At 48.8% G+C, this 25,033-nt stretch overlaps 1 protein-coding gene and 2 long non-coding RNA genes across 4 annotated transcripts; 2 read left to right on the top strand and 1 right to left on the bottom strand.

Moving 5' to 3' along the window:
• Positions 1-924: 924 nt before the first annotated feature.
• LOC141567510 (uncharacterized) lies at positions 925-21,658 on the bottom strand. 2 transcript variants are annotated; one of them, XR_016022086.1, is made up of 3 exons: positions 21,370-21,658; positions 5,298-5,448; positions 925-1,034 (listed from the first exon to the last, which is right to left on the bottom strand). It is a non-coding gene; the product is annotated as an uncharacterized LOC141567510 (long non-coding RNA). The 2 variants fall into 2 exon arrangements; XR_012490176.2 differs by lacking the exon at positions 925-1,034 and adding an exon at positions 1,809-1,917.
• On the top strand, positions 14,825-16,999 carry LOC109459483 (metallothionein-4). Its single transcript, XM_088800345.1, has 3 exons — positions 14,825-14,906; positions 16,149-16,214; positions 16,743-16,999. The coding sequence occupies exons 1-3, from the start codon at positions 14,876-14,878 to the stop codon at positions 16,832-16,834; spliced, it is 189 nt and encodes a 62-aa protein (XP_088656471.1). The 5' UTR covers positions 14,825-14,875; the 3' UTR covers positions 16,835-16,999.
• Positions 21,659-21,872: 214 nt separating the features above from the next.
• On the top strand, positions 21,873-23,509 carry LOC109459475 (uncharacterized). Its single transcript, XR_012490173.2, has 3 exons — positions 21,873-22,108; positions 22,294-22,418; positions 23,266-23,509. It is a non-coding gene; the product is annotated as an uncharacterized LOC109459475 (long non-coding RNA).
• The last annotated feature ends 1,524 nt before the right edge of the window (positions 23,510-25,033 follow it).

The following is a 25,033-nucleotide window of genomic DNA, read 5'->3' as shown; positions in this document are numbered from 1 at the left end:
TCATACAAAGGAGGTCCTGAAATGCCCTTTTGTGCTGCATCCTTGCCAGGAAGCAGCTCAAGGTTCCCTGAAAGAGAAAGACTTGGACAAAAGCTGGCAGCCTACGTTTTTTCTATTCTCTCAAGACCCTGGAGGTCAGGCCCTCTTTAATTAGCCACTGGCATCCGTGCCTCATTAGTATGCAAACGCTGCATACTAATTAGTATGCAGACCCCAGCGTCTGCTCCTGCTCAGAGCTCCCTTGACCCAGCTCTGTGTACATGTTGATTTTAGAGGTGCCATTTTTTCCCTGCAGCACCCAAAAAGAGAGCTCCACAGATAGGGACTTCTCCCTGGGGACGTGACTGAGGCAGGTCATTTCCAGGGTGTTCGTCATTATCTTGACCACACCTACATTGAGGACAGAGTCAGGGTTTGCAACCAAATAGACCAGGGTTCAGATCCGCTCTCTGCCCCTTCCTGGCTGTCTCACCTTGGCAGGTGACCTCTCTGAATTAGTGTCCTCATCTCAAACATGGGTTTACAATAGTACCTACTCTGCAGGTGATGTATGATGTGCTGGCGTCTTGGGATGCAGAATAGGGGCAAAAAGGAGCTTTGGAGATCACAGAAGAGGAGTACTGGGAGGGTTTTGTTGGCCAGGCTTTTCCTTTAGGAGCTGAGACTGTTACTGAAACATCTCTCAAAATTCTGGTTCCTGTGTGCCATGCACAAATAAAGCCAAACCGAAACACCGGTGTTTAGAGATAGAGAAAATTTTATTCAATTTGGTCAATGCAAGAGGACAGGACAGCAAGATCTCTCAACTCCATCTTCCCCCTAAAGCAAAAGTTGGGAGATTTTACGCAGCCAGGGAGTAGGGGAGGGGTTGTTCCAGGGAACCGAGGGAGACGTCTGTTTCTTCAGTCTCAGAAAACACCTTGTGCGAGCAGAATTTTGGGTGTCAGCAGTTGGTTACAACTTTCTTGAAGGCATTCATTCCTTTGGCAAAACAAACTCAAAAATTCTCCTTGTGACCCTAGAGTTATTTCTCCCTGCTTGACAAAGAAACAGGACATCAGCAGCTTAAAATGAACGTTGTGAGAACGGGAGCTGAGCTGCAAGCCAGCAGTAAGCACATGCAAGCAAACGAAGCCCTAATCGGTTTGTGCCTAACTAGCTACGTTTTTCTATTCTCTCAAGCAAAGTGTACTCAAACATTTCTCCTGGAACTTGCTTTTCAAGTTCAGAACATGACTAACATACTCTCCGAATCATAGACTCTAAACTAGATGACAACCATTACAATTGAAACATTGAGTTAAAGCCTATACCTGTCCATCTTGACTCTATGAGCGAATACCTAAATACGTCCACTGTTAACTGCCAGTTTCAAGACCAATAACTAAAGTCTGAAAAAAATTTAATCAAATCCTAACATTTCCTTTTGGGTTGAAACTCAGTAACTTCTTATTATCCTCAAGGTGAAAAAAAAAAAATCCTCGCCCTGGTTCCTAAAGCCCACGAGAGCCGGCCCCAGTCCTCCCTTCTCAGCCTTGGGTGCTGGGGCCGCAGAAGTATGGGTGTCAGTCAAGGTCTGTGAACACTCAGAGCTCCCTCACCCCTCCTCCAACCTTTGATCCTAGAAGCCCCCTCTATCTGGACTGTCCCCTAGTCTTCTCTCCACTCTGGCTAACTTTTGCTCAGCTGTCAGGTTTCAGCTGCAGCTTCGCTTACTCGGGATGGGGGGTGTTCCTGAACCCCTGGACCGATTATTTGCTCCTGTGATCCCTTGCAGGTTCCATCTTGTAACATGCACTGCGTGTGTAATTTTTGACTCTGTTTTCCTTGCTGAGCAGCAAGCTCCACAAGAATGCATTCCTCGAGCTGGCACTGTGACGAAACGTGGCTGGCACCTCAATGGGGCTCACTGAATACCTGGGCAAGGAAGGAAAGGGGAACAGAGGGAAGGAAAGGACAGGCTGGTGGGGGACACCTAGAGGTACTGGGGGCTCCCTGGAATCCCACCGGCATCCCCATCTGGGGAAAGGACCCTGGAGATAGAAGGCGGAGGGAGCGTCACATATACATACATGATGGCACTTTAGGGAACAAGCCTTTTGAAATTGTCTTTGAACTTTGCTGGCTACTTCACCCCTGGAAGCCTCAAAGTCATTTTCAAACCCTAATTATCCCATATACTGTAGCCCCAGGCAGGCCCCAAACTTGGCCTCAACCCTCCAGTTGCAAGTTAGGAAACTGAGCCCTACTGTTAAAAGTTTGTCTGGGGCCAAAGAGGAAGTCAGCCTGAAAGACTGTTCATTCCTCAGGAAACCTCCTGATGGAGCAAGAGCTGGAAGCTGAGAACACTTTGGCCTCAGTTTACCTAAATGAGCGAGGGGATAGTCCCTGCTCTATAGTTCCTTAATTCTCCGCTGTGGATTTACACCAGCTCAGGGGCTGCAAAGAGGCAGCACCCAGGCCCTCAAACGTGTTGTGCGGATCTCTGTGTTTGTTTTTTTAATAGATTTTGTACAAAAGTCTAGATTTGAGGATTCTCTTGAAAAATCAAAAGGTCTGACCATACCGGACCCACAGATTCCATCTCCACATGTGTAAGTCTGGCTGGAGCTAAGCAGTGCTGTCTCTTTTACACTGAGCACGTGTCTGCCAATTTGCCACAGTGCCCCCTGCTCTCTCTTATCTCTGACCTGGCTCACTTCACTCGTTCATGAAACCCACTGAACGCTCTAGGCATTTGAATCACAGCTCTTGAAGCATCTCTTCCCCCTTAGTCACTACTACTAGCTGTACTGGCCTTCTCTGGGTTTCTCAAAAAAGCCAAGCTCCTTCCAGCCACAGGGCCCTTGCATATGCTGTTCTCTCTGCCTGGTACACCCTTCCCTCCATAAGTCTCAGCTGCAGGGTTGCCTCTTCTGTCTGAATTGGGTTCCCCTTGACATATCTGTAGTTAGCTTTCATGTCACATATCACAACTTGTCAATCTTTTTGAGTTTGCTTTATTTGTTTTCTGTCTCCCCTATTAAAATAGAAACTCCAGGAGGGCAAGGATCTGCCTGCTGTTACTGAGTGCTATACCTGCAGCATAAAGCCCGGAACCGACGCCTCTTAGGAACTCGATAAATATTTGTGCAATAAAGGCCTGAATGAATACGACAGAGATTCTGGCAGGCACGCTCAATGACAAACCAGTCACCCCTGCCTTCCTGCAAGGTTGGTAAAACAATGCCTTTATTCCCCCTCCCTGTGGGATACACTCAGGCCCATGTATTCCCTTTTTCCAGAAGCCCTGGGATGAAAGGTGAGTGGAAACACTTAGGGGCATTTGCATTCAAACCTGGGTATAGTTGTCAGGCAAGTACAGATGACTAAAGTGATCAAACGGCCAATGAGATGACAAAGCTACAAAATGAGTCTTTTTCCAGATGGAGAAAAGAAGGATTGGCTTGAATGACATCTATAAAGTCCCAAAGTGGATGCAGACAGAGGGATGATGGACACCCAACCTCAACTATTAGAAGGAGAGGTCCCCCTTGAAGTTTAAGGCAAAGAAAAGCCACACACTCCTCAACCTACTTTGCTCAGAAAGACCTTACAACGTTTTCTACCCTGAGAGGTAGGATGGGCCAAGAATGAAAAACAGAGAGGTCTTGGAAGGCTTCAGATTGCCAGGTGACAGATCTGTGTGGTCAGTGTTTGGCGGATGTTGAAAGAATAAGTGATGCCCTGAATTTCATAGAGACTTTCTCCCCCAAGTGCCCAGCAGATCCCGGGCAAAGCAAAAGTGCTGGGCCAAACGGATTCGAACAATCATTTATTTGATGCTTGTGGCTTCTGCAAGCTGTACCTGACTCATTCTGAAAAGGGTCCTCTTCCAGGCTTGGGGGTCAGCCGTTCAAAGAGGGCCTAGAGGGAGAGGATGGTGACACGAAGTGAAGTAGACATTCAGGTTTGGCATTTTGTCCCGGATGAATGAAGGTGATCCCTAAGTGGGCAAAGGGATGAAGTGGCATCAACACGAATCACCAGGATCTAGCTAAGAATCTGCTCCCCAAAATCTCAAATCCCAAGAGGAATAGCTCCTCCTCTTTGGCCACCCCACAGCTTCTCCTGGCCTCCTGCAGCAGCTCTCCTCTCTCTTCTTCAGCAAAACAAGAGAGATTAGCCAGAGGACAAATGGGACTCGTGGGTGAAAGTCAGGGGGGATGGAGAAGAGCGCTAATGAAAAGGCAACTCGTCACACCCCCAAAAACTTTACTGAAGATAAATGTTTCCCCAAAAGGGATAGGCTATCTCCAAAAGTAATGAGCTCCCTGTCACTGGGGGAGTATAAGTGAGACCCTGGAGGCCATTGTCATGGCTCCTGCAGATGGAATTCCAGCATCAAGAACTGCCAAGTTTCTTCACTTGGTGGCCGTGGATGACGTTCAGAGGGAGGGTACTCAGACCCCCGTGACATTGTTTGTAGAATAGGTTTTGGATGAGCATCTTTTTTTCCCCTAGGGAACGTGTTGATAACTTTCTTCAACTTCTCAGAAGGGTGTCTGACTCAAAAAAGATTAAAAATCACTGAGAGGAACTGATGCGGTCACCATTTCCCAAACCTGGCTGCACATCAGGACTGTGCAAGGAGTTCAAAGAGTATGAGGCCTTCACCGCTCCAAGCCCACTGATCAGACCTGGATATTGGTGTTTCTGAAAAGCTCTCGCTGGGTGGTTCTAACGCCCTCCACCAGTGGTCAGTCTGAAGTCTCTAGAAAGTAGTAACCAAAGGCTTTGAAACTGTGAAAAGAGTCTGCACTCCTGAAGCTTTGGATTCCAAGACAGAGGTCACAGAACAGGACCCTGCGGGCTGCTCTGGCCTGTGGATGTGTTGGTTCATGAGCAGAGTGTTTAAAAATAATAAAAAACAACTCTTATGGTGTTGAAAAACTGGAATATTTCATACACACACCATCCGGATTTTTAATTTCTCTTATAAAACCAGAAGAGCTGACAAAATTTAACCCTCACTCCCAACCTCACTATTCATCTGGAGCTCAGTCAGTTTGCCACAGTGCCCACCACTCCATATTACCTCCAATCAGCTTGCTTCACGCCTGTGCATGAACTACCTAGCCCCTTAGGTCGCTTACATTTGAGACCCCTATGTGACGTGTTCCTGGAAATTCACCAGCTTGAGGGATTATTGCCTCTAAGGTGATTCCCAAATTGAGACAGGGGCCATCTGCTCTGGCTGAGCTGGGAACTGAGGGGCCACAGGTCCACACTTTGCCTGGACATCTGTCCACACTTACCCTGCTGACATCTAGGAGTTGTCCTGTGACTCCAGCTCTGGGGCCAAGGACTTCAAAGCCAAACAAGCTCCAAACTGAGTTGGCACCAAACCTCTTCGGCCTCGGCCTGTTTTCTTCTGCCAGGCAGAACATTCCCGCCTCTGCTGGCTTCCTATTAAAATTAACAAGCATTGCAGACAGTCATCAAAGGCAGGGTTATGCCTTTAAGATTCCAGGCAGGGCCCAGGCAATGATCACAGCCCCTCCCTCATCTTCCAACTGAACTGGAGACTATGGTTCAGCGGGGAGGGCCAGAATCAGCAGTTTGGCTGTCCTCGTCTGATTGATACTTGCACCAAGGAAAATTCCAGTGCCAGTACAGTACCTTCACAGTAATCTTCTTCAAAGTGACCCGCAAAAACTGGCCAATTATTTTTAAGAGGCACTCATAGAAGGGTATATTTTCCCCCCATTTTACTGGCAAGGAAACTGAGGTCAAATGGCTGGCTTGCCCAAGGCCACACAGAGAGAGAGAGAGAAAACAAAATCAAAGCAGTGGCGGCATAAATCTATGTCCCTCTGAGGCTCACTCAGACCTGCATTTGGCCCAGGAATTCTAGCACACGCAGGCTTTCATGCCCAGCCGGGTTGTCATGGCCACCCCTCCTGATTCTCACGCTGGGCTTCCCAGACCCAAGCTGTGCAAAAACATTACGTCAGTGACCCCACAGGCGCTGAGGGGGGCAACAAGCTCTGCCATACACCCCTCTACAACACAGGAAATGACAACGGTGGATAATTACTCTCCTTCTATACAACCCTCAAAATGTTGTCTTTTCTCCCTAATGTTACTTGGGGATGATCCAATTATTTGCAGAGGACTATGTATTTTAACTATGGTTCAGAGTTGTTAGTGAAATTCCTGGCAGGTGGGAAAGGGCCCTGTGGTTTGAGCCTCGGTCTCTCTACTTGAAGGACCTGTTCAAACAGAAGTCCTCAGAACCCCAGGATTTGGACCTGAAGGAAACGGAGACCTGGCAAGCCCACGGTTGGGAGAGCACATGTGGGGGCTGCCAGGCCCGCGCTGCTTTATTCACTCCCAAAGCTTTGGAGGAAAAGCATGGCCAAAAAAAAAAAAGCCTGCAGACAATGAACAATTAGTGAAGTTTCTCGAAAAAGTGGCTTTGATCCCAATATTTTCGGGACATTGGCTGAGGGGGTTACCCCTCTAGAAATCTTAGACACAGGCAATTCTAAACAACAGTTTTTACCAGCACCCGGAACAGAACTGGGAGAGGCCTGAATGGTCTTCTAGCTATGGACACCTCCTTGTTGTTTGGGGGAAACTGAGGCCTGGGGCAGGGAAGTGAACTTGTGAGCAAGTGCTGCCACGGGGAGAATTTAGAAGACTCAGTTGCCCTGAGTCCCAACCTGGTCTTCTTGTACTAAGAGAGAGAAAAGAAGATACGAGAAAAAGTGAGATGTGGGAAGGTAAAGAGGAAATGAGAGTAAAGGAGGAGAGAGGAAGAAGAAGGACAGAAGGAGAAGGGATGGGGTGTGAGAGAAGAGGCCCATACATGAGGCACCCTAGTTTTCACCATCTTAGCACACGGTTCTGTGATGCTCGCCACTGGTTTCTTCTGTGGGGGTCTCAGCAAACCTTCCTCTTTGCACCCTGAGTGAGGCATGTGGCACTGGGTGGGGCCCTCAGCAGTTGCTTAATCTGCCAATGGCCACACTCCATCATCACCTAGGAGGTTTCAAAGGCCCTGAGAGGGTTTCTTCCTCCATTCCTCACCTCACCCAGCTGACCACACTGCCGGGCATGACAGGCAGGCACTTCCCCTCTCGGCCGCAGGCTCCCCATCTGTAATTGGTGTTGGGACGGAGAGAACTGTTTGGACCGCATTATTGCCTTATCGCTCTGGCATTTTAGAATTATGTTCATTCCAGGAGTTCTTCTGCTTCCCTCTATCTTCAGGTCTTCCTGAGAAGCATTACAGAGCCACGTGAGCACTCCTGGCTGTGAATCCATTCCAGCCAGAAGGAAGGGTTTCTAAATAAAGGGGATACAGTGCAGGAACCTAGGACGATCTTGGCCGACATGACCATTCCCCAGTGGCCTCAGTGCTGACTTGTAGGGGTCCTAAAGGCTAAGGTTGCAGCTCCGACTGCCCCCTCCACTCCCCACCCCCTGGAGTGTTCTCCTGGGAATAGACCAGGAGGTTCGTCTCCATCCCCCAAAGCCACTTGGAGCTTCCTGTGCGAACTTAGTAAGAACCAGGAATGTGGGAAGGCAGAGACATGCTGTCTGTCCGAGAAAATAATGTAAATTGATCCCAAAAGGGGGTTGGTGAGTGCTCATGGAATGCAGATGTTGGGGAGAATACTGGACCACGTAGAGGACAGCAGAGTGGCCCCAAATCAGCAACCAAGGAAATGCCACTTTGTATCTGTCAGGCTGGCAAAAATGAAGTCTGACAAGACCAAGTGCTCACAAGGGCCAAGGAGAACTGGGCACTGCCGTGGGTCACGGGCGTGTAAACCCCTGTGGGGCAATCTGGGAACGCCTAGTAAGGTAGAGTACCCTTCCTTTCCATCAAGCCCACTCCCAGCTATACCCCCTAGAGAGACTCAGGCACGTTTTCCAGAAGGAAACATGTATCATGGATAGTCATGGTGGCAGTGTTCATAATCACGAAAAAGTGGAAATATCTAAATGCCCATCAACAGGATAAATTGTGAAATAGTTATGTAATAGAATACAATAAAACAATTAAAATCGTAAATTTCAAAATGCCGAGCAAAACAAGCAAAAAAAAAAAATTGTAAAAAGCTACAGAGAGAACGATGCCATTTTATATAAGGTTTATAAACCTGTAAAACAATGGTAGTAATTTTTATAGATACATATATACATATGTAGTAAAAGTAGGAAAACAGGTGTGGGCATGGTAACACCTACTTCGTGAAACTGGTTCCTGGGTTTGAGGGGCGGGGAGAATGAGAGATGGGGAGTTTGCACAGGTAGTTTCCACTCCCTTGATTGTTTGGTTCCTTTAAAAAAGTTTAAGGGAACTTTTTGTTCCTTTACAAAAGTGAGATGGCTAGGACTTAACATTAATATTTGAGAATGCTGGGAAGTTCCATATTTGATTTTCTATTCTTATTTGTTTTTAAAATCATTCAGAATTAAAAACACAAACAAACACAATAATTTAAAGAAAAGAAAACAAGGCCGAGCATCGGGCCAGAATTCTGACTGGGATTCCAGGAGCAGACCGCACGTCCCCACTGTCCCCTTCGGCAAATGCACTAACTTCGAAGGCAGGGCGTATAGTCAGGGGTTTTCTAACTGGTTCTAGAAGCTGCACCCCCCCATACACACACATACACTCCCCAGATACAACCATTATGTGAAAAGAGGGAGGGGGTGGGATGCACAAGACAAAACAGACTTTAAAAAGAGGAGCTGCTTCATTTAAATAGGGCAAGTGAGGGAGGGGTGAGACCTAGCAACCCATCTGCAGCAGCCCCTGCAAACACCTCCAGGAATCCCCGAGGCTCTGAAAACCCCTGGTCCAGCCCAGCATTCTATGAAGAACCCAGAAGTTACCTAGACGAGGGTGGGCAAGTGAGGCACCTAGGGCACAAAATTGAGGGAGGTGCTCGCTCTCAGGGTCATTCAAGTGCCGCCCTGCACTTGTGTGACCTCACAGAAACCTGCTTGCATTCTCCTTGTCTGATAGCTATGGACCTGTGTATCGTCCCCAATGCAAAGCAAGCTCCTGAGGACCAGGCCCCAGGTCTGGTTCACTTACCCCATTCAGAGGGCTGATCTGAAGCCTAATACATAGTCAGCCCTGAATACGTTTGCTGAATGATTGATGAAAGGAAGGAGGATGGAGGGAGGAAGGGAAGGAAGGAAGGAAGAAACCTGAGCCTCCTTCCCCCTCTCAAAGCTCTAATCTGGGCTGCCAGTCAACCTGGACCAGCTGCTTTGCTGCTGGAGGCAGGAAGTGGGGGTAATTGTCGGCTTTGCCCTTCCTCATGCTTCCCCTGGCCCGTGTGCAAAGTGGAGGGTTTCACTTGACCAGTGGGTACTGAATTGCAGCTGGGGAGCTGGAGTCCCATGTAATTAACCAGCAGCTGCAGGCCCTGCAAATTCTGTGAAGCCTGCTGACTGCACAGGCGACTAGGCCGAGCAAAATGGCTCCTGATTAGCCTTGGCCTGATTCTCACAATCCACAACCCTGGGACCCACCTCCTGGGTCCCAGTTTACACACCAACTGTGGGGTTCTTTACCGGGGATCCAGGAGTAGAATTTTTGTATTTTTATAATAAAGAAAACATGGAAATAACCCCAGAGCAAGGGCAGACACCAGGAGGACACTTAGGAAACGAGTACTGAATCTTCACAGGAGGTGATGGTGGCTCAAACCAGGGGGCAGTGGTGGGAGGGTCTGGCTGGAGTGGATGGGAGCAGGTGCTCCGCTGGGGAAACGTCAAGTTTGAGGTGCTGTTTGACATCCTCGTGGAATGTGCAGCAGAAGCTGGCAATGTGGGTCTGGAGTTCAAAAGAGAGGCCCAGGCGGAAGATGTAAACTGGGAGTCCCCAGTGCATAGATTTCCTGTAAAGCCATACACCTGTTAATTTTTTATTTCCTGTAAACAAAAGAAGCAAATATGATAGGGTTGACATCTGTTCATTCTGGGTGGTAGATCCACTGTGATATTTGTCATACTATTCTTTGTACTTTCTAGTATGTTTGAACTTTTTAGTAAGAAAATTAATAAACAGTCTGTAAGACCACAAGCTCCAAACCACTGGACGGTTCTGTCGCGAGTACCTTAGACCTGACTCATGGGTGCTGGCAATGAGCTGAGGAGCCCGGTCCAAATCCCCCTGTCACCAGCCTAAGCTCAGTGACCAGGGGTTGACCCTGTTTCCCCATTCGGACAACAAGAAGCTGGCCCGTGACTTCTCAGGTTCTTCCAGTGCTGACCATCCAGGGCCCAAGCTGGTGCCCTTGCTCGGATTTTGTCCCCCCACCTCCCCATGCCTAGTCCTCCAGATGAGGCCAGAAATACCCCATAAGAGGGCTCTGTAGGTGGAAAGACAACTTTAACTCTAGACAGATGGAAGCTGCAGCAAGGGGAGCCAGAAAGGACAGGGCCCTGTGGTCCCCCGAACCTAGGGCCTAAAAAGAATTAGGTTGAGCTTAAAAGCAGGGAACCCAGAGACAAAAACTCTTTACAATATTTACTGCCGATGAACGCATGGACCCCAGGACTGGTCGAAGAAGAGTCTATGAGCCTGAAACATACAAATGGCTGGGTGGCTGAACCAACCTGCCAAGTTGTGATAGGCACAGGTAATAATAATATTAATAGTAATACTAATTGCCAGATTCTAAACTAAGGGCTTAATATGCATCCTCTCACTTAACCCTCACAACGTAGTGCCATGGGGTTGTCATTTTTGTCAGCCTGACTTTGCAGATGAGTAAACTGAGGCTCAGAGATCTAACACCTTGCCCCAAATCACACAGCAAAGAAGGAACAGAGCCTGCATTAGAACCCAGGCAGCGTGACTCCAGATCTCAAACTCTTGACGGTTCTTGGTGATTGACAAGGTCCTCCAAATCTCTTCAACAAGAGCCACAGAAGACAGCGTCAATGTAACTGTTAATTGAACCACTACTTATTCACCACCAGCCCATAAATATTTATTGAGCACCTACTATGTGGCAGCATGCCATGGGGATACTAAGGTTAATAAGCACAGTCTCTGTTCTTGAGAATCATGTGTTCCAGAGAGAGAGGTCAGTTTATAAACCAGCATAATAAAACCAATGGCTTCAGACTGCTCCTGAGGAGACACATATGTCCAGAAAGTCCCAAGGGAAAAAACCAGAAAGGACGGTGATCCCAAGAGCAAAGCATGGACCAGAGCGTGGCATCATAGCCCGGGCTGTTCCTCTGCCGTCATCATGTGGCTGAACCTCCATTCCTAGGCCATGAGTCCCAGAAACTTCTTTCTGGCAGAAACTGCTGGGTGCAGGAACAGCACATGTTTAGCTTTTATGGAAAGGGGAGAAGAAGAAAACCCTGTCATTTTGTGTTTTGTGAGAGGTGGAGCATTAGCTGCTGCTTTGGATCAACCTGTTTCATTGTTCTGGGAAAACCACTTGGTATGACTTATGCATAAAGTAGAGACCATAAGTGGAGAAAGAGCTATTTAGGGCTCAGTGGCTCAAAAGAGCTACAACTGCTGTGTGATCATAGAAGAGGCGTCGCAGGCAGGACTGCTTCTTTGCAGAAGAGCTCTTAACTCAGGACCCTGGCAGGGGCGGGGCCACCAATGGGATTCAGGAGAGCTATAAAATCCTTACACTTGTGGGAAAGTGTTGTGTATCTGTGCATTTTTTTCCCCCTGGGAAAGAGGGTTCAGAGCTTTCATTAGATTTTTCAAAGGGCTCCTGGAATCCCCTGAGAAGACTAAGGATCGTGTCTCTAAAGAAACGTTGATTTCCAAAGTGTGGATTTGAGCTATGCCCGCCAGCCACTGCATGTTCCTGGGCGGGCGTGTGTGTTCTTGCTTTCCCGCTGCCAGGAAAGAGATCAGGAGCTGAGGCCTAGAAGATGGCCAAAAGGGCAACAGGGCCCTACATATGCGGGCAAGGACTGGACGGCCCGCGGCACAGCTCAACATGCACTCGCCTGCCTGATGCTATGCATGGTCATTTCAACATGCACAGCCCAGAAATTGGGAAATATTTCATGGCTGGGCATTGGATGTTGTTATTATTCAGTTGGAGCATTAAGCAACATCACAGCATCAGCCGTCCAAGGAAGAAACAATTCCTAGACAGGCATTGAGGAAGGCAGTTCATAGGGAATGAGTTCTCAGGGAGAGAGGAGTGAGAAGAGGTGGCTTAGATAAAGGTAAAGGAAAATCCCTGTGTCTAGGCTCACTCAATTGGGCCAGATCTTCTAAGGCATTACTGTCTGTGAGAGGGCACACCCACGTGTAGGAGGAAGCTGACCCTGCCAAGAGACGGGCTGGGAATACAGGCCTGGGAGATGGCTCCAGCCTCTGGACTCTGAAAACAGCTCTGTCCAGTTGTGGGTTTCCTGAGCTGAGATGTCCTCCTGACCTTCTGACCCATCAGCTCTACTTTCACTCACCCGTGGCTCCCAGTACTCAGCACAGTGCTGGCTTTTGGAAGCTGTTGAATGAACCACTATGCCTGGGTCCCCTAGGCGGCTGTGAACGGCTTTCTGGCGGGGACCATTTTGGGATCACTACAATATTGCCCCTACCTAGTCCTCCCCAGTGTTCTGCCCTGAATCCCTTTCTCCTCGCTAGAAGTTCTCAGCTCAAACCCATGGTTCCATGGGTCAGCCTGAGGCCCCAGTGGCCCTGATGGATGAGTTGGACCCCACTAACCTACACGCGGGGAGGAACGATCTCCACTGCTTATGGCCAGGCCACACTTTTTTGCCTTTCTGAATGGTGACAGCAGTTTTCAACAGAGGTCCTCAGTGCCCACATGCAGGAGATTTATGCAAGTGTCCACTCATCCTTCATTCACTCATTCGTTTGTTCACTTACGTGCTCACTCACTCTCATTTACGTCTTCAGTCATTCAGCTATGCATCTCGTTGATCGATTCATTCATTCATTGAGTCATTCAGTCAACATCCACTAAATGTTGTACAGAACATGGTGTGGATCTAGAGATGCTTCAGATGCAGGTCTTTCTCCTGAGAGCTGCCAGATTGGGGCGAGGACCATAAGAGCCATAAGCACAAATAATTACACAGAGCAGAATAGAAATGTCACGAGTAATGTACAGACACATCACTGAGGGGCCACAGAGGGAGAGAGTTCTTCCAGCCGAGAGAGGACGCGATCAGCGGCAGATTCCTGGAGGAAGTGTAATCAGTGGCCACTCCAGAGTTTCTGTGGAGAAGAGAGTGAGGATGGCAGCTTGTGGGAGAAGCCTGATGCTGTATCATTTTAAGTCTTTACATAAGACTTACAAGTAGTCAGCTGCCTCTCTCAAAGAATGGGGTTATGGTGGAGCTAGGGGGCTGCTGAAATCGCCCCCAAGTTCCCTCTTGCTTCTACCAACCAAGAAATGGCCTTTGAGTTCATGCGTTGGTAAATGGGGAGGATTTATTTGGGCTCAAGGTGATAGGGAAAGTATGAACACCCAACAGGAGCAAAGGGCTGGAGGTGAGAAAGTTCAAGGCCAGAACAGGGACCCTGGAGACCTGCGGTTTTAGTGGGGCAGGTAGATGGGAGTAGTGGGCAATGAGCTTGGAAAGGTAAGTTGAGCTCGAAATGCAAGGTTAAGATGTTTGGGCTTTATTCAACAGATGCGGGGAGCCACTGAAGGTTTTGAGCAAGAGAGTAACGGCCAATGCTGTTTTTAGTGATATATCTCTGCGGCAGTGTAGAGAATGAACTGGGGGGGACAGGAGGCTGTCCCAGGCCCCTCCTAATGTTTAGGGGGCAAAACTAGAGTACAAATAGGGTCCACATACCACCTGGCTAAAATATTTAAAAGTTATAAATCAAATTAACAAAATTTAATACGTTCTCTCCTCCTACCTTGACAGAGAACTTCACAGCAACTGGAGGGCCAGGTTCAAATGTGTGATTCTCAGATCCTGACGTTGGAACACGGAGGTGCCGGAAGCTCTGCCCAGTGGCCCCAACCCCCAATCCGTGACCCTTCTCTTCCCACCCCTAGCTCCTTCCCTCACTTGAAGCCTCACACACAAACCTGTGGGCATCCAGCCCACATATCCAAACTCCGTTCGCACCCCAGCGAACAGCCACCCTGGCCACCCCATCAGGTCTAAAGGGACACATGTATTGGCTAAACATCTGCCCTTGGGAGCCTGGGAAGGAAGATTAAGCAAACCCTTGGAAGCAAGTGGGCTTGGATGACAGAACATTCCTGAATCCTGGGTGCTCCATGTGTCATCTAAAGGAGAGGTTGCAGGCTCTAGGTGGGCACATGCCCCTGACTTTTGGCCTTCTTGCTCTCGGGGGCTGGGAGTCACATCCAGGACACGGCCTGAGTGGGGCATGCTAAAGCCCAGAACCTAGGATCAGGCCCCTTCCTGCCCGAGGTAAGAGCTTTTACAGTCATCCAGGGGAGGCAGAATGAGGCCTGAGCCAGGGTGGGAGCAGCCCCTGTGAAGGAGGGAACAGAAATGGCAGATAATAGAATGCACAGGACGGGGAGAGCAGATAAGGAATGGAGCTGCCGGTGTGTGCACTGCAAGTGCCCATGAGCCTGAACCTGGCTTCCTCACACCTTAGCATGTGGGCAGTGGGTAGGTGCAGCCTTGTAATGAAAACCACCGGAATGACTACCACTCTCACTGCCCTCTGCCCTCTGCAACCCCAGCCCATGGTGTCTGGCTGGGCTGCGTGCAAGGCGTCTAGCCCCAGGGAGAGGTAGGGTGAGCCGACACCTACACCTACATGGCTATAAATACGCAGCCTCTGGTGGCTGCTCACTCAGCCTCCCTTCTGCAGTTGTGACAGCATTGGAGCCTCTCGGACACCTGGACCATGGACCCTAGGGAGTGCCCCTGCATGTCTGGTAAGGAAGGATGCCCACCCTTGGGCTTTGGGACCTTGCACCGGCTTCCTACAGGGAGCCTGCTGGTCTCTGATTCATGCCTCTCTTCCTGCAGCTAGGAGCCACCACTGGTGTTTGTCTCAGACTGGAGACCTCTGGGGTAGCTCCCACTCTCCCACTGGTTGGCTACCAGCCAGATTTGCTGGAACTGATAGCCTGGCTCCTGAACAACAATGGGAGGGCCAAACAGCAGGCCCCTCGGGGCAGCCACCAGAGCAGGGAAAGACCTCCAGGCCAGAACCTGGCAACCTGGTTCGGGTCCCTTGCTGCCATCACTTCTGACACTTAGTATGTATAGGCCTCAGTTTCCTCATTTGAAGACTAAGTTACTAATCCCTGCTGCCAGGGTTGCTGTGAAAGTGGTAGAATCATAAAGTACTTGCAGATGTTGGGGGAGTTATTTGAAGCGTGTGTGGACTCACGGGTCTCTGAAACCACTTAATTCCACAGAAGCATGTTGGTCAGGAGGACAGGGACCAGGGTTCAGGGTCATCCTGGATTTTACGGCCTTGAGACCTGGTATGAAGTCGTCCCACAAGCCTCCCCGGTCCTTAACAGGACATGTCTGTACCAAAAACTTGCCAAAGAGACAGAAGCTTCCAGCATCTTGAAATGCAAAACAATAGGTGGGATGATTTTTTTTTTTTTAAGTGTAGCTGGTTTTTATGATACGGAAACAAGTAGGGGCCGTGGCTCTCACTTTGGGCTTGTTTATATCCTTTGCTCTTCCTCCTGCCAATTCAGCGTTTCCATCTTGCCTGGTACCTGAAAAGGGTGAGGAGGGTACACAAGGCTTTGACGGTCCCTGGGGGACCTTTGGCTCGGTGGAGTTGGCCTGATCTAGCGGTTCTCAAACCTGATTGTACATCAGAATCATCTGGGTTGCTTTTGAAAGGTACTGACTCCCTTTTTCCACACAGATCTATGAATCAGAATATCTCAAAGGTTGGTCCCAGGAATCGATGTTTTAACGAGGATCCTGGGGGATGCTGAGGCAGCCACCCCAGTTTCCGGGTGTGGACGGGACTGGGGACCACTGGATGGTCCTCGCCACTTGGGGTGATGCTCGGCAGCGTCTTCACACTCTTGTCCAGCCACTGCCCGGGGACAGCCCAGAGACTGGCTCTGTGAAGGTCTGCAGTGCACCTTGTGTTTCCCACTCCTACTCGGTCCTCACGTGTGTGGCTCTGTCCTCTCTTCTAGGGGGAATCTGCATCTGTGGAGACGACTGCAAATGCACCACTTGTAACTGTAAAACATGTCGGAAAAGTGAGTATGGTGGCTGGGGCCCCGCAGGATAGGAGTTGGGAAAGTCTGTTCCCTCCCTCCTCCACCCTCCAGCCATGGGGGGATGGAGGGGATCTGGGTCACTTTTACCCCTTTGGGAGTGATCTGAAGTGAAAGCCGGGCTTCCTAGGGCTGCTGCCCACCTGGCGATGAGGGCACCACCGAGTTTCAGGTGTTTGGAGTAGGAATAGGACTGAGGGAAGGTTCCAGCCTGCCCAGTGGGGAAGGGGAGAGAGCAGTGGCCTGGAGTCATGAGCCCTGGGTTTTGGTTCTGCCACTGTCCAACTAGGCAAACCCTTCCCCTCTCCGGGCCTCTGATGAACTCAGCATGACCTCTGGGGTCCCTTCCAGCTCTAACATCCCACAATTTCCTGTCCCAGGTTTGTTGGGACTATGGGTTGAAACCTGTGGCAGGCTCTTCTTTTCCTCCTTTCTCTAAGTGTTGGGGGGGAAGTGGTAAGAGGGCAGTATTGACCCAGAGCTGATCTGTCCATCTCCTGACCCTTTCAGCCTGCTGCTCCTGCTGCCCCCCGGGCTGTGCCAAGTGTGCCCAGGGCTGCATCTGCAAAGGGGGCTCAAACGAGTGCAGCTGCTGCCACTGAAATGCATTCATTGTGCTGGGGGTGAGGCCTGGGGAGCGTGTGTACAGTGCATTAGTTGAGAAGTTGGAATGATTGTGCTTTTTATATATTTGCCCAAATGAGGTGTTCGTGACATTCATGTAAAGTGCTTGGAGCAATAAAGTTTTCACTCGGGGTTGTCTGGTGGTCAGAGCACTGTTTTACCCTAACCCAGAAGGACCAAGAAGGGCTGACTCCGTGCAGATTCGGTCATTGCCAGCCTGCATCCTCTCGCCACGTGCCTGCTGACTGTTCTTTCTCCTGCTGCCTGAGCTTTCCTCATGCAGACACAGGGTAGGCTGGGAGGACTGGAAAGTCAAGGCCATGGGGAACAGCCCTTAACCAATGACAAACAGGAGTTACTGGATAAAGACCCCCCGCATCTTTACCTTACGTTGGGACAAATCCAAGGCATGTTCCACGCCATCCCCCAGAAGTCCCCAGCCTCACTGAGCCCCAATAGCCCACTGCGGTGACCTGTTCACTAACATGCCCCATATTGGCTTCCTTCCTTCCCTGCCTCACTTCTCCATTCTCCTACCAGTGCTTCTGGGGGCCTCCACCCATAGAATCTATTTGTACAGGGTCTGCTTCCGGGTATCCCCGACTTCGCCAGGCTCTCCTGGCAGCGTGTTGGCCCAGAATGCCTCGCTGTGTTCATGGTGCTGTTTAAGGGATTTTAGCATTGAATCAGCCAGGAACAGATAAGAGGTCTATGCTGATCTGAAGAAAATTCTCAAGACCAAGACGCCCAGGGCATTAGCTGCCCTGGTTTGGTTATTTAGGTCAAACTTCAGGATGGGTGAGTGGGTAGACATGGACCAGAAGAATTCGGTGCTGTTCACTGAAGTTCCTGCATTTCCCAGAAGTCAATGTCAAGAGAAAGCGAGGTCTTTGTTGTTTCCCCAGGTGGCTGACAGCACGCCAGCACAAATGCAGTGAAGTTTTATGATAAATGCTGCCACTGTGGGACACTGATGATGCTCCAGCCACGGTCTGAGCATTTTACACACATGCTCTCACCGAAGCCCTACAGCAGCCCTGCAGAGGGTGGGTCGTCTGGGGGAATGCTTGATTCTTAAGAAGTTATTTTAAATAGATCCACCTGCCCAATGTGCAAAATACAAAAGATACAAAGGGTAGAAGTCTCCTCACTTCGAGGCCCAGTTCCTCCTCCCCAAGACAACTACTGTAATGACTACTGGTGGAACCTTCCAGGGATAGCCCATGCCTGTACAAGCATGTATGACACAGTCACACACACACACACACATACGCACACACACCAGTGGACTATATGCCCCAGGAAACTTAGCAAGCGTTTTCCCTTATATAATAAACTCTTTGCCAAGTCCTTTAATTCCACTTAAGACAGCAGAAAAAGTAGAAGGAAAAATTTTAAAGATTAAACCACCAAAAAATAAAGTGACAAAATAAGGGCCTGCGCCCACAGTAGGTGCTCCACAAAGAGGGATTAGTAGGGCTGCAGCCTTTCTTAGGCTTCTGCTTATTAACCTCTGAGAAGGCCTCCACCAAGTCACTTTGTGACTGCATAGCTCTCAGGCCCCTTGGGAAGGATGTGCTGAGGGCGATAACTTCCAGCAGGCAGAGCCGTCCTGTTATATCCCTCACTTCACAGGTGAGGAAGCTGAGGCTCGGGGAGAGTCAACCGCTTGCTCCATGTCACGGGGCTAGTGACGGGCAGAGCTAGGACCCGAACTAGGGGCTGCTTGACTTAGAGGCCGTGCTCCTGCCTGGGCCTATGCATGGGGCAGAGAGAAGCTGCAGGTAGTATTAACCCAAGCCCAGGCCTAACGGGTCCCTGCCCTGGGCCTTGGGCTTTAGAGCCTCCATATCCTAACAAAAAAAAACACACAAATTGATTAAAGACTACGTGGGGGACTCTGTCACTCAAGATCTGGTATTCGTTTGGCACTGTGATGTCGATTAACCCTAAACAGCTGCTCTTGTTAACCAACACTGTTCCCCAGGGAAACATTTCTCCAGCTCTTGGCCTGTTTCCTCAAAACAAAGAATGGGCCGAGGCCTTCACAGCCACCTCCCCAAAGAAGATACACAGATGGAAAATAAGCACATGGAAAGATGCTCCATGTCGTAGGTCTTAATCTTTGCAAAAACCTTGCGGGACAGGGGTTAGTATCTCCTCCACTCTACAGGCAAGGAAACTGAGACTCTAAAGACACAAACTCAGGCAGGACTAGCTGAGAGAGAAGCTTGAAGACCCTGAGGGAAGATGAGTTTGGGGGAAAGCTGAAGTGGAAAGTGAGTAGACTGGTTACAAGTGACTCTGAAGGGGTAAAACGTAAGCAGTGCAAGGAAACAGATTTTAGGTAGAAAAAGAAGAGTGATCTCACGGCCGAGCTGCCTGGAACCGGAAAGTGCTGCGTCAGGAGACTGACACATCATGAATTGTGTTCCTGTGTTGCCTAAGAGACAACGGAGATTTCCAAAGGCTGTTACGGACTGTGCACCTGCTCAGGCCATACTGCCAAGTTGGATGGAGACCACAAGAGCGGGCCAGGAATGGGAAAGGAATGAGGCCAAATAACCCTACGGGGCATGAAGTTCCTCGTGTGGACTGCAGGGGGCGCTCCAGGCCCAGGGGCAGCTGCAGCAGGAGTACTTTGAACCCTTGGGTATTGCACAAGGGTTGGTTGAGGGGGCTGTTCCGGTCTCTGGCTGGGTTTGGGATCCAAAGATCCTTCTCGAATGGGTCCTAGGTCTAGAACCCTCCAACACCACTGCTGGGAGGATAAATCAGGACAAGCTGTCCAGGGGCTCATTAAGGCATAGGTGTAAAAGGCCTTAACAATGTGTAAACAATCCAGAACCACAGGGCATAAGGCTCTTAAAACAACTAGGCAACATACATCAATGAACCATAAAAATGTTCTTCCCATTTGACCCAGTAGTTTCAGGAAATCTATTTAAGGAACTCACCACAAATTTGGGGGAGGGGGGGACAGAAGCCTCATTCATTCACAAAAAGGTTCATTGCAGTACTATCTATTTACAATTGTGAAAAACTGGAAACAATGTCAAGTCTAAGTTTGTGAAACTGTTCAAGTATGCTATGGCCCTTGCACACAATAGGGTACACAGCCATTAAAAATGCAACAACACAGGAATGATTATGGTAAAATCTTAAACAAATAAGAAGCTACAAATTAGTTTTTTAAAAAGGAACTACAAATTCGTTTTAAAAAGAAGCCAAAATATGAAAATGAAATATACTAAAATGTTAACAGTGATTGTGTTCAAATCATAGGTATATTTCCTTCTTTCTATTTTTCTGAATTTTCCAAAATTCACTGAAGTAGCATTTTTAAAAATAAGTATATATTGTTTGAAAAGGAAAAAAAATGTGTACTTTGAGCCAGAAATTCTACTTTAAAGAATGTATTCTAAGAACAAAATCATGACTGTTACACACACACACACACGCACACACACACGTTACCCAAATGTTTGTCACAACATGGATTATAATAGTGAAGATTTGGTAACAACAAAAATGTCTCAAAGTAGGGGAATTGGCTAAATAAATTGTGGAATGAATCTACCAAAATAAAATTGTAGAAGTGAAACTTATTTCCTGGCCAGATGTTTAGAATCTACTGAAAAATACAGAAAAGAAAGCCATTCATAAATCAGTGTGTGCGGAGTGACTTGAGAGGCATTCATTCATTCAATAAATGTATTGCATGTCTCCTGTGTACAGAACACTCTTTTAAGTCCTTCGATGTGTCAGTAAACAAAAGCAATGATTCCTTATAGGCTCATGGTGCTTAAATTCCAGCAGGAAAGACAGCACATAAGCTTTACAAATAAGTAAATTATTTAGTTTGTCAGAAGGTGTTAAATGCCATGAAAGAAAGAGCGATAGAGCAAGGTTCGGGGAGGGGGCTGGGGATTTGAGATCTGTGTTGCAATTTTAAACAGGTGATCGTGGTGGGCTTCATAGAGACAGTAAGATTTTAGCAAAGACTTAGAAGCAAAGAAAGAAGGGAGTGAGCTGTGTGGATATCTGGGGGAGTATCACAGGCGAGGAGACGGAGACAAAATAGTTTTAGGTTGTGAGAATTAACGAGGGGTCAGAGGGGTATAAAGGTGGGGGTAAAGGGGACCCTCTGAAGCAATACACCTGTATGAAACGTTCAGGGATCATAGAAGCTGAGAACTGAAGGATGAAGGGCCCAGCCCTGCGAAGAATCGGGGGAAGGTATTTTAGAAGGATGTTGTGGTGTTCAGACCCCTCAAAATCCTGGCCACCTTTGGGTGTGGGAGGCCTATTAGTCAGGGTTCTCCAGAATAACAGGATAGATAGATGATAGATAGATAGATACATAGATAGATAGATAGATAGATAGATAGATAGATAGATAGATAGATAGATAGATAGATAGAGATATTAGATGTACATATATACATATATAATGATATGAGATATACATTCTATATAAATAAGAATATATTTATGATAGGAATTGGCTCACAGGATTATGGAGGCTGAGAAGTCCCACAATCTGCCATGTGCAAGCTGGAGAACCAGGAAAGCTGGTGGTGTGCTTCAGTCTGAGTTCTGAAACCTGAGAACCAGAGCACCCATGTCTCTAGCAGGAGAAGGTAGATGTTTCAGCTCAGGCAGAGAGTATTTCGCCCTTCCTCTGCCTTTTGTTCTATTCAGGCCCTCAACAAATTGGTTGATTCCCACCCACATTGGTAAACGCAATCTTGAAGCAGTCTAGCAATTCAAATGCCAATCTCTTCTGGAAATACGCTCACAGACACACTCAGAAATAATGTTTTCGGCTATCTGGGCATCTCTTAGCCATCATGGTGGGGCGTGGGGCGTGGGTGGGAGATTGCTCTCCTAGTTCTAAAGCCTCAATTTCAAGGACGTGTCCCCCAAGCTGAGCACATACGGAGGTGGGGGCGTGCACTCGGGCGGGCAGTGTCCTCCCCTGCGCACACGGTGGCTGCGTGCACGGCTGGGAGTTGGGGAGCACGCAGGGGGAGGGGGGACTGCTGCCGCAATGCGCGCCTCCGCCGGGGCCTGGGCAACCAGATGGAGCGAGCGGGCTGTGCCTGCGCTCCCCGCCTGGGGCTATAGCGGCTATAAAAGCTTCACCACCTGCTTCCACTAGGGCGTCCGGCTGCTTGAAGGAGCCAATTCACTTCCTCCCGCAGCATCTCCGCTGGACATGGACCCTGAGACCTGCTCCTGCCCTACTGGTGAGCCCCTGCCCCCATCCTGAGGCACAGTGCGCCCCCTTATTTGTAAAGAACCCCATGCCCTATGCTTTCGCTCAAGGACATTGGGGGGAAGGGACACTTATTTCCCATTTTGAACCTCGTGAGAGGTGGGCATGGCTATATCCCAAAGGACGCTGAGATTGGTACCCACCTCCTCCTTTTAGGCCTGACCCCACCCCGAGTTTTACCACATGAACTCTTCCTGTGGCACCTCCCTCTCTAGGTGGTTCCTGCACCTGCGCCGGCTCCTGCAAGTGCGAGGGATGCAAATGCACCTCCTGCAAGAAGAGTGAGTGTGGGGACCCCCCTGCCCCCGCCCCTTTGCTTCCCCAGTCTGTCCACCCAATATGGTGAGACTCGCGAGGCCCCTTCTTACATTGCTTCTGACTCTTTCTGGGCCTGAACCACCTGGGGAGTCCTTAAGATGCAATCGCCTGGACCCCACCCACCCGGTGATGGATCCAGTAGGCCTACTGGCAAGATGTTTTGTAAATTCCCAGATGATTCTCATGGGCAGCTGAGACTGAGAACTGTTACCCTGGCCCAACTCCTCCCCCAAAACCTGCAATGCCTGGGGAAGGCTGAGGGTTTGGCTCTGGAATTTGGGTCCCTTGGCCCCTCTCAGGCCTTTGCGGATCCCCTCAATTTGACCTCCCCCAGATCTGCCCAGAAGCAGTGTAACATGCATGCGGAGTAGGAGGTGGGCGGAAAGCTCCCTTTTCCCTGGGGTGTGAGGCTGGGCGTGGATGCCCCCATGCATCTCCTGGACCTCCCACACCTGTACCATCTCTGTTCCTCCAAGTTTATTCTTCAAGCCTCTTTTCAAGGTCATTTACCCTGTGATGCTTTCTGCTTAAGGCCCAGCACTCCCCCAGCCTGGGCCTGACCCTACCATCCCTGGGACTCCCCCACACTCACCACCCACATTACCGACTCTAAGGGGCTGTGGCTACTTACTGGGTACCCTTCTCCGGCTGCCCAGTATGCAGCTGACCTACCATAGATGCTGAGTCAAACCAGGCGTGAGACTAGGAAAGGGACAATGACCCTGCAACCCTCCTTTTCCCGCCTCCCTTTTGATGGGGACAGAGGAGGGGGAAGGCCATCAGACTGGGCGCCCCCTATTTTATCTGCAGGCTGCTGCCCCGCAGAGTGTGAGAAATGCGCCAAGGATTGTGCGTGCAAAGGTGGAGAGGGGACAGGCAAGGAGGCGGAGAAGTGCAACTGCTCCCAGTGAGACAAGGAAATGCCCTCTGAGTGAACCATGTGTAAATCGTGCTGTGTGGCCCAGTGCCACCTCTCCCTGTGCGGAGGCTCAGCTGTGTTTTCCCATCCCATGCTAGCTGCTGGCATGTGACAATAAATCCTATGACTGGCATACGCCAAAGATTGGTCTCTTCTTAAAGGGCATGGGGGTGGGGGCGGGGGGGTTAAGGGTACGTGATCTGAGGGAACTGCCTAGTTGAAAAATGAAATCCTGAGACTTGGCTACTGTTCTCTTTGGGGCTGGTACGGAATCCGGAGTACAGCCTTCTCCGCTTCATATGGCCCTTGATCCTCCTGCTATGTCAAGCTCAACTCTGGGGAAAGCGGGGAGACCAGGCCCATATAGGTTTGTCTCTTTCGCCCTCCTCTCAACCTCACTTCATCTGTACAGTGGGGTTGGGAGAAGTTAAAATGAGCCCCCAGCCCCAAAGGTCTGTTATTTCTGGAATTTTCTAGTTGCTCCTGCAAAGTTGCTTGTTTTCAGACTCATTAGAATTCAGTCCAGGAGGCCCCAGTAAACACTGTCTTGGCAAACTGTCAGCTGCATTGCCAAGGTCACTGCCCTGAATAGCCTGTCTCCTGAAACAGAGTGTTCAGCTCCTTTACAAATCTTCTCATTTGGCAGTTTGTCTCTAGCTCCTTCTTTCTTCAAGGGGAAGGAGAGTAATAAGAGCTTGTATCCAGGTGGTTGTGGTCTAGTCTATGATAAAAGGGAACACTCAGATTTACCTGGGTTGGCTGAGGAGGGAGAAATAGAATTCTGGGAGAGAAAAGTTTCCCAGTTAGAGGACAATACTGTAAACATGTCAGTTTTCCTCCAAGTTAGTTTTCTGGATAAGTCCATTCAAATGCCCACAAGGATTTTTTTTTTTTAAGTCTAAAAGGATAAGTTTAGAAAAACAGAGCACAAGAGAAGCCAAGACAGTTTTGTGAAGGAACAACAAAAAAAAGGCTTTCTCTAATCTGCTAGCACTGCTTGTTCTAAAGCCCTGGGAAGTGGTGTCGGCTTGAGAATAGATCATTTGGACAGAGAAGAGAATCCAAAAACAAACCCTTGTGTAGCTGGAAGTAGGAGATGATCCAATCAGTGGCAAAAGGCTTCACTAGTCAGGGAAAAGTGTTGGAACAATTAGCTACTCCTTTGACTATCCTATAAAAAATAGTTTTCAATTGATTTAAACACCCAGGAGCAAAATCAAAGTTATAAAAGAATTTGGAAGAGGAAACTAGGCTAATGCTTATTGCTATGGCCTAGAGACAATTCTTTTAAATAAGACACATGAAAGAAAAGATTGATAAATTTGAGATGACCTTGTGCTCAGTCCTCTTAAGTACATTATTTTACTTGATCCTTAAACTCTAAAAGAACAGTATAATTTTATAGCTATTTTATAGATGGGGCAATAGGGCTTAGGGTAATTCGCATGAGGTCTGTTTAAAAATTCATGTATCTTCTTTGCTGACATCTCTATTAGAATATTTTGCCCATTTTTTTCTCTTATTTTTGTTGTGGTGAAATACACATAACATAAAATTTGCCATTTTAACCATTTCTAAGTGTACAGCTTGGTAGCATTAAGTACATTCTCATTGTGTAAATAACACCAGCATCCATCTCCAGAACTTTCCCATCTTTGC

The sequence above is a fragment of the Rhinolophus sinicus genome, chromosome 8 (genome assembly GCF_057876585.1).
Source record: "Rhinolophus sinicus isolate RSI-liver-muscle chromosome 8, RSI-T2T, whole genome shotgun sequence".
NCBI lineage: Eukaryota > Metazoa > Chordata > Mammalia > Chiroptera > Rhinolophidae > Rhinolophus > Rhinolophus sinicus.
This window is presented reverse-complemented; position numbering and strand designations above follow the sequence as displayed.

What these genes read in the sequence shown, in the direction of transcription:
- LOC109459483 (XM_088800345.1), top strand. Translation starts at nt 14,876, where the DNA reads ATGGACCCTAGGGAGTGCCCCTGCATGTCTG. An exon ending in GGAGTGCCCCTGCATGTCTG is followed by an intron (nt 14,907 to 16,148) that starts GTAAGGAAGGAT and finishes CCTCTCTTCTAG; the next exon opens with GGGGAATCTGCATCTGTGGA. An exon ending in CTGTAAAACATGTCGGAAAA is followed by an intron (nt 16,215 to 16,742) that starts GTGAGTATGGTG and finishes TGACCCTTTCAG; the next exon opens with CCTGCTGCTCCTGCTGCCCC.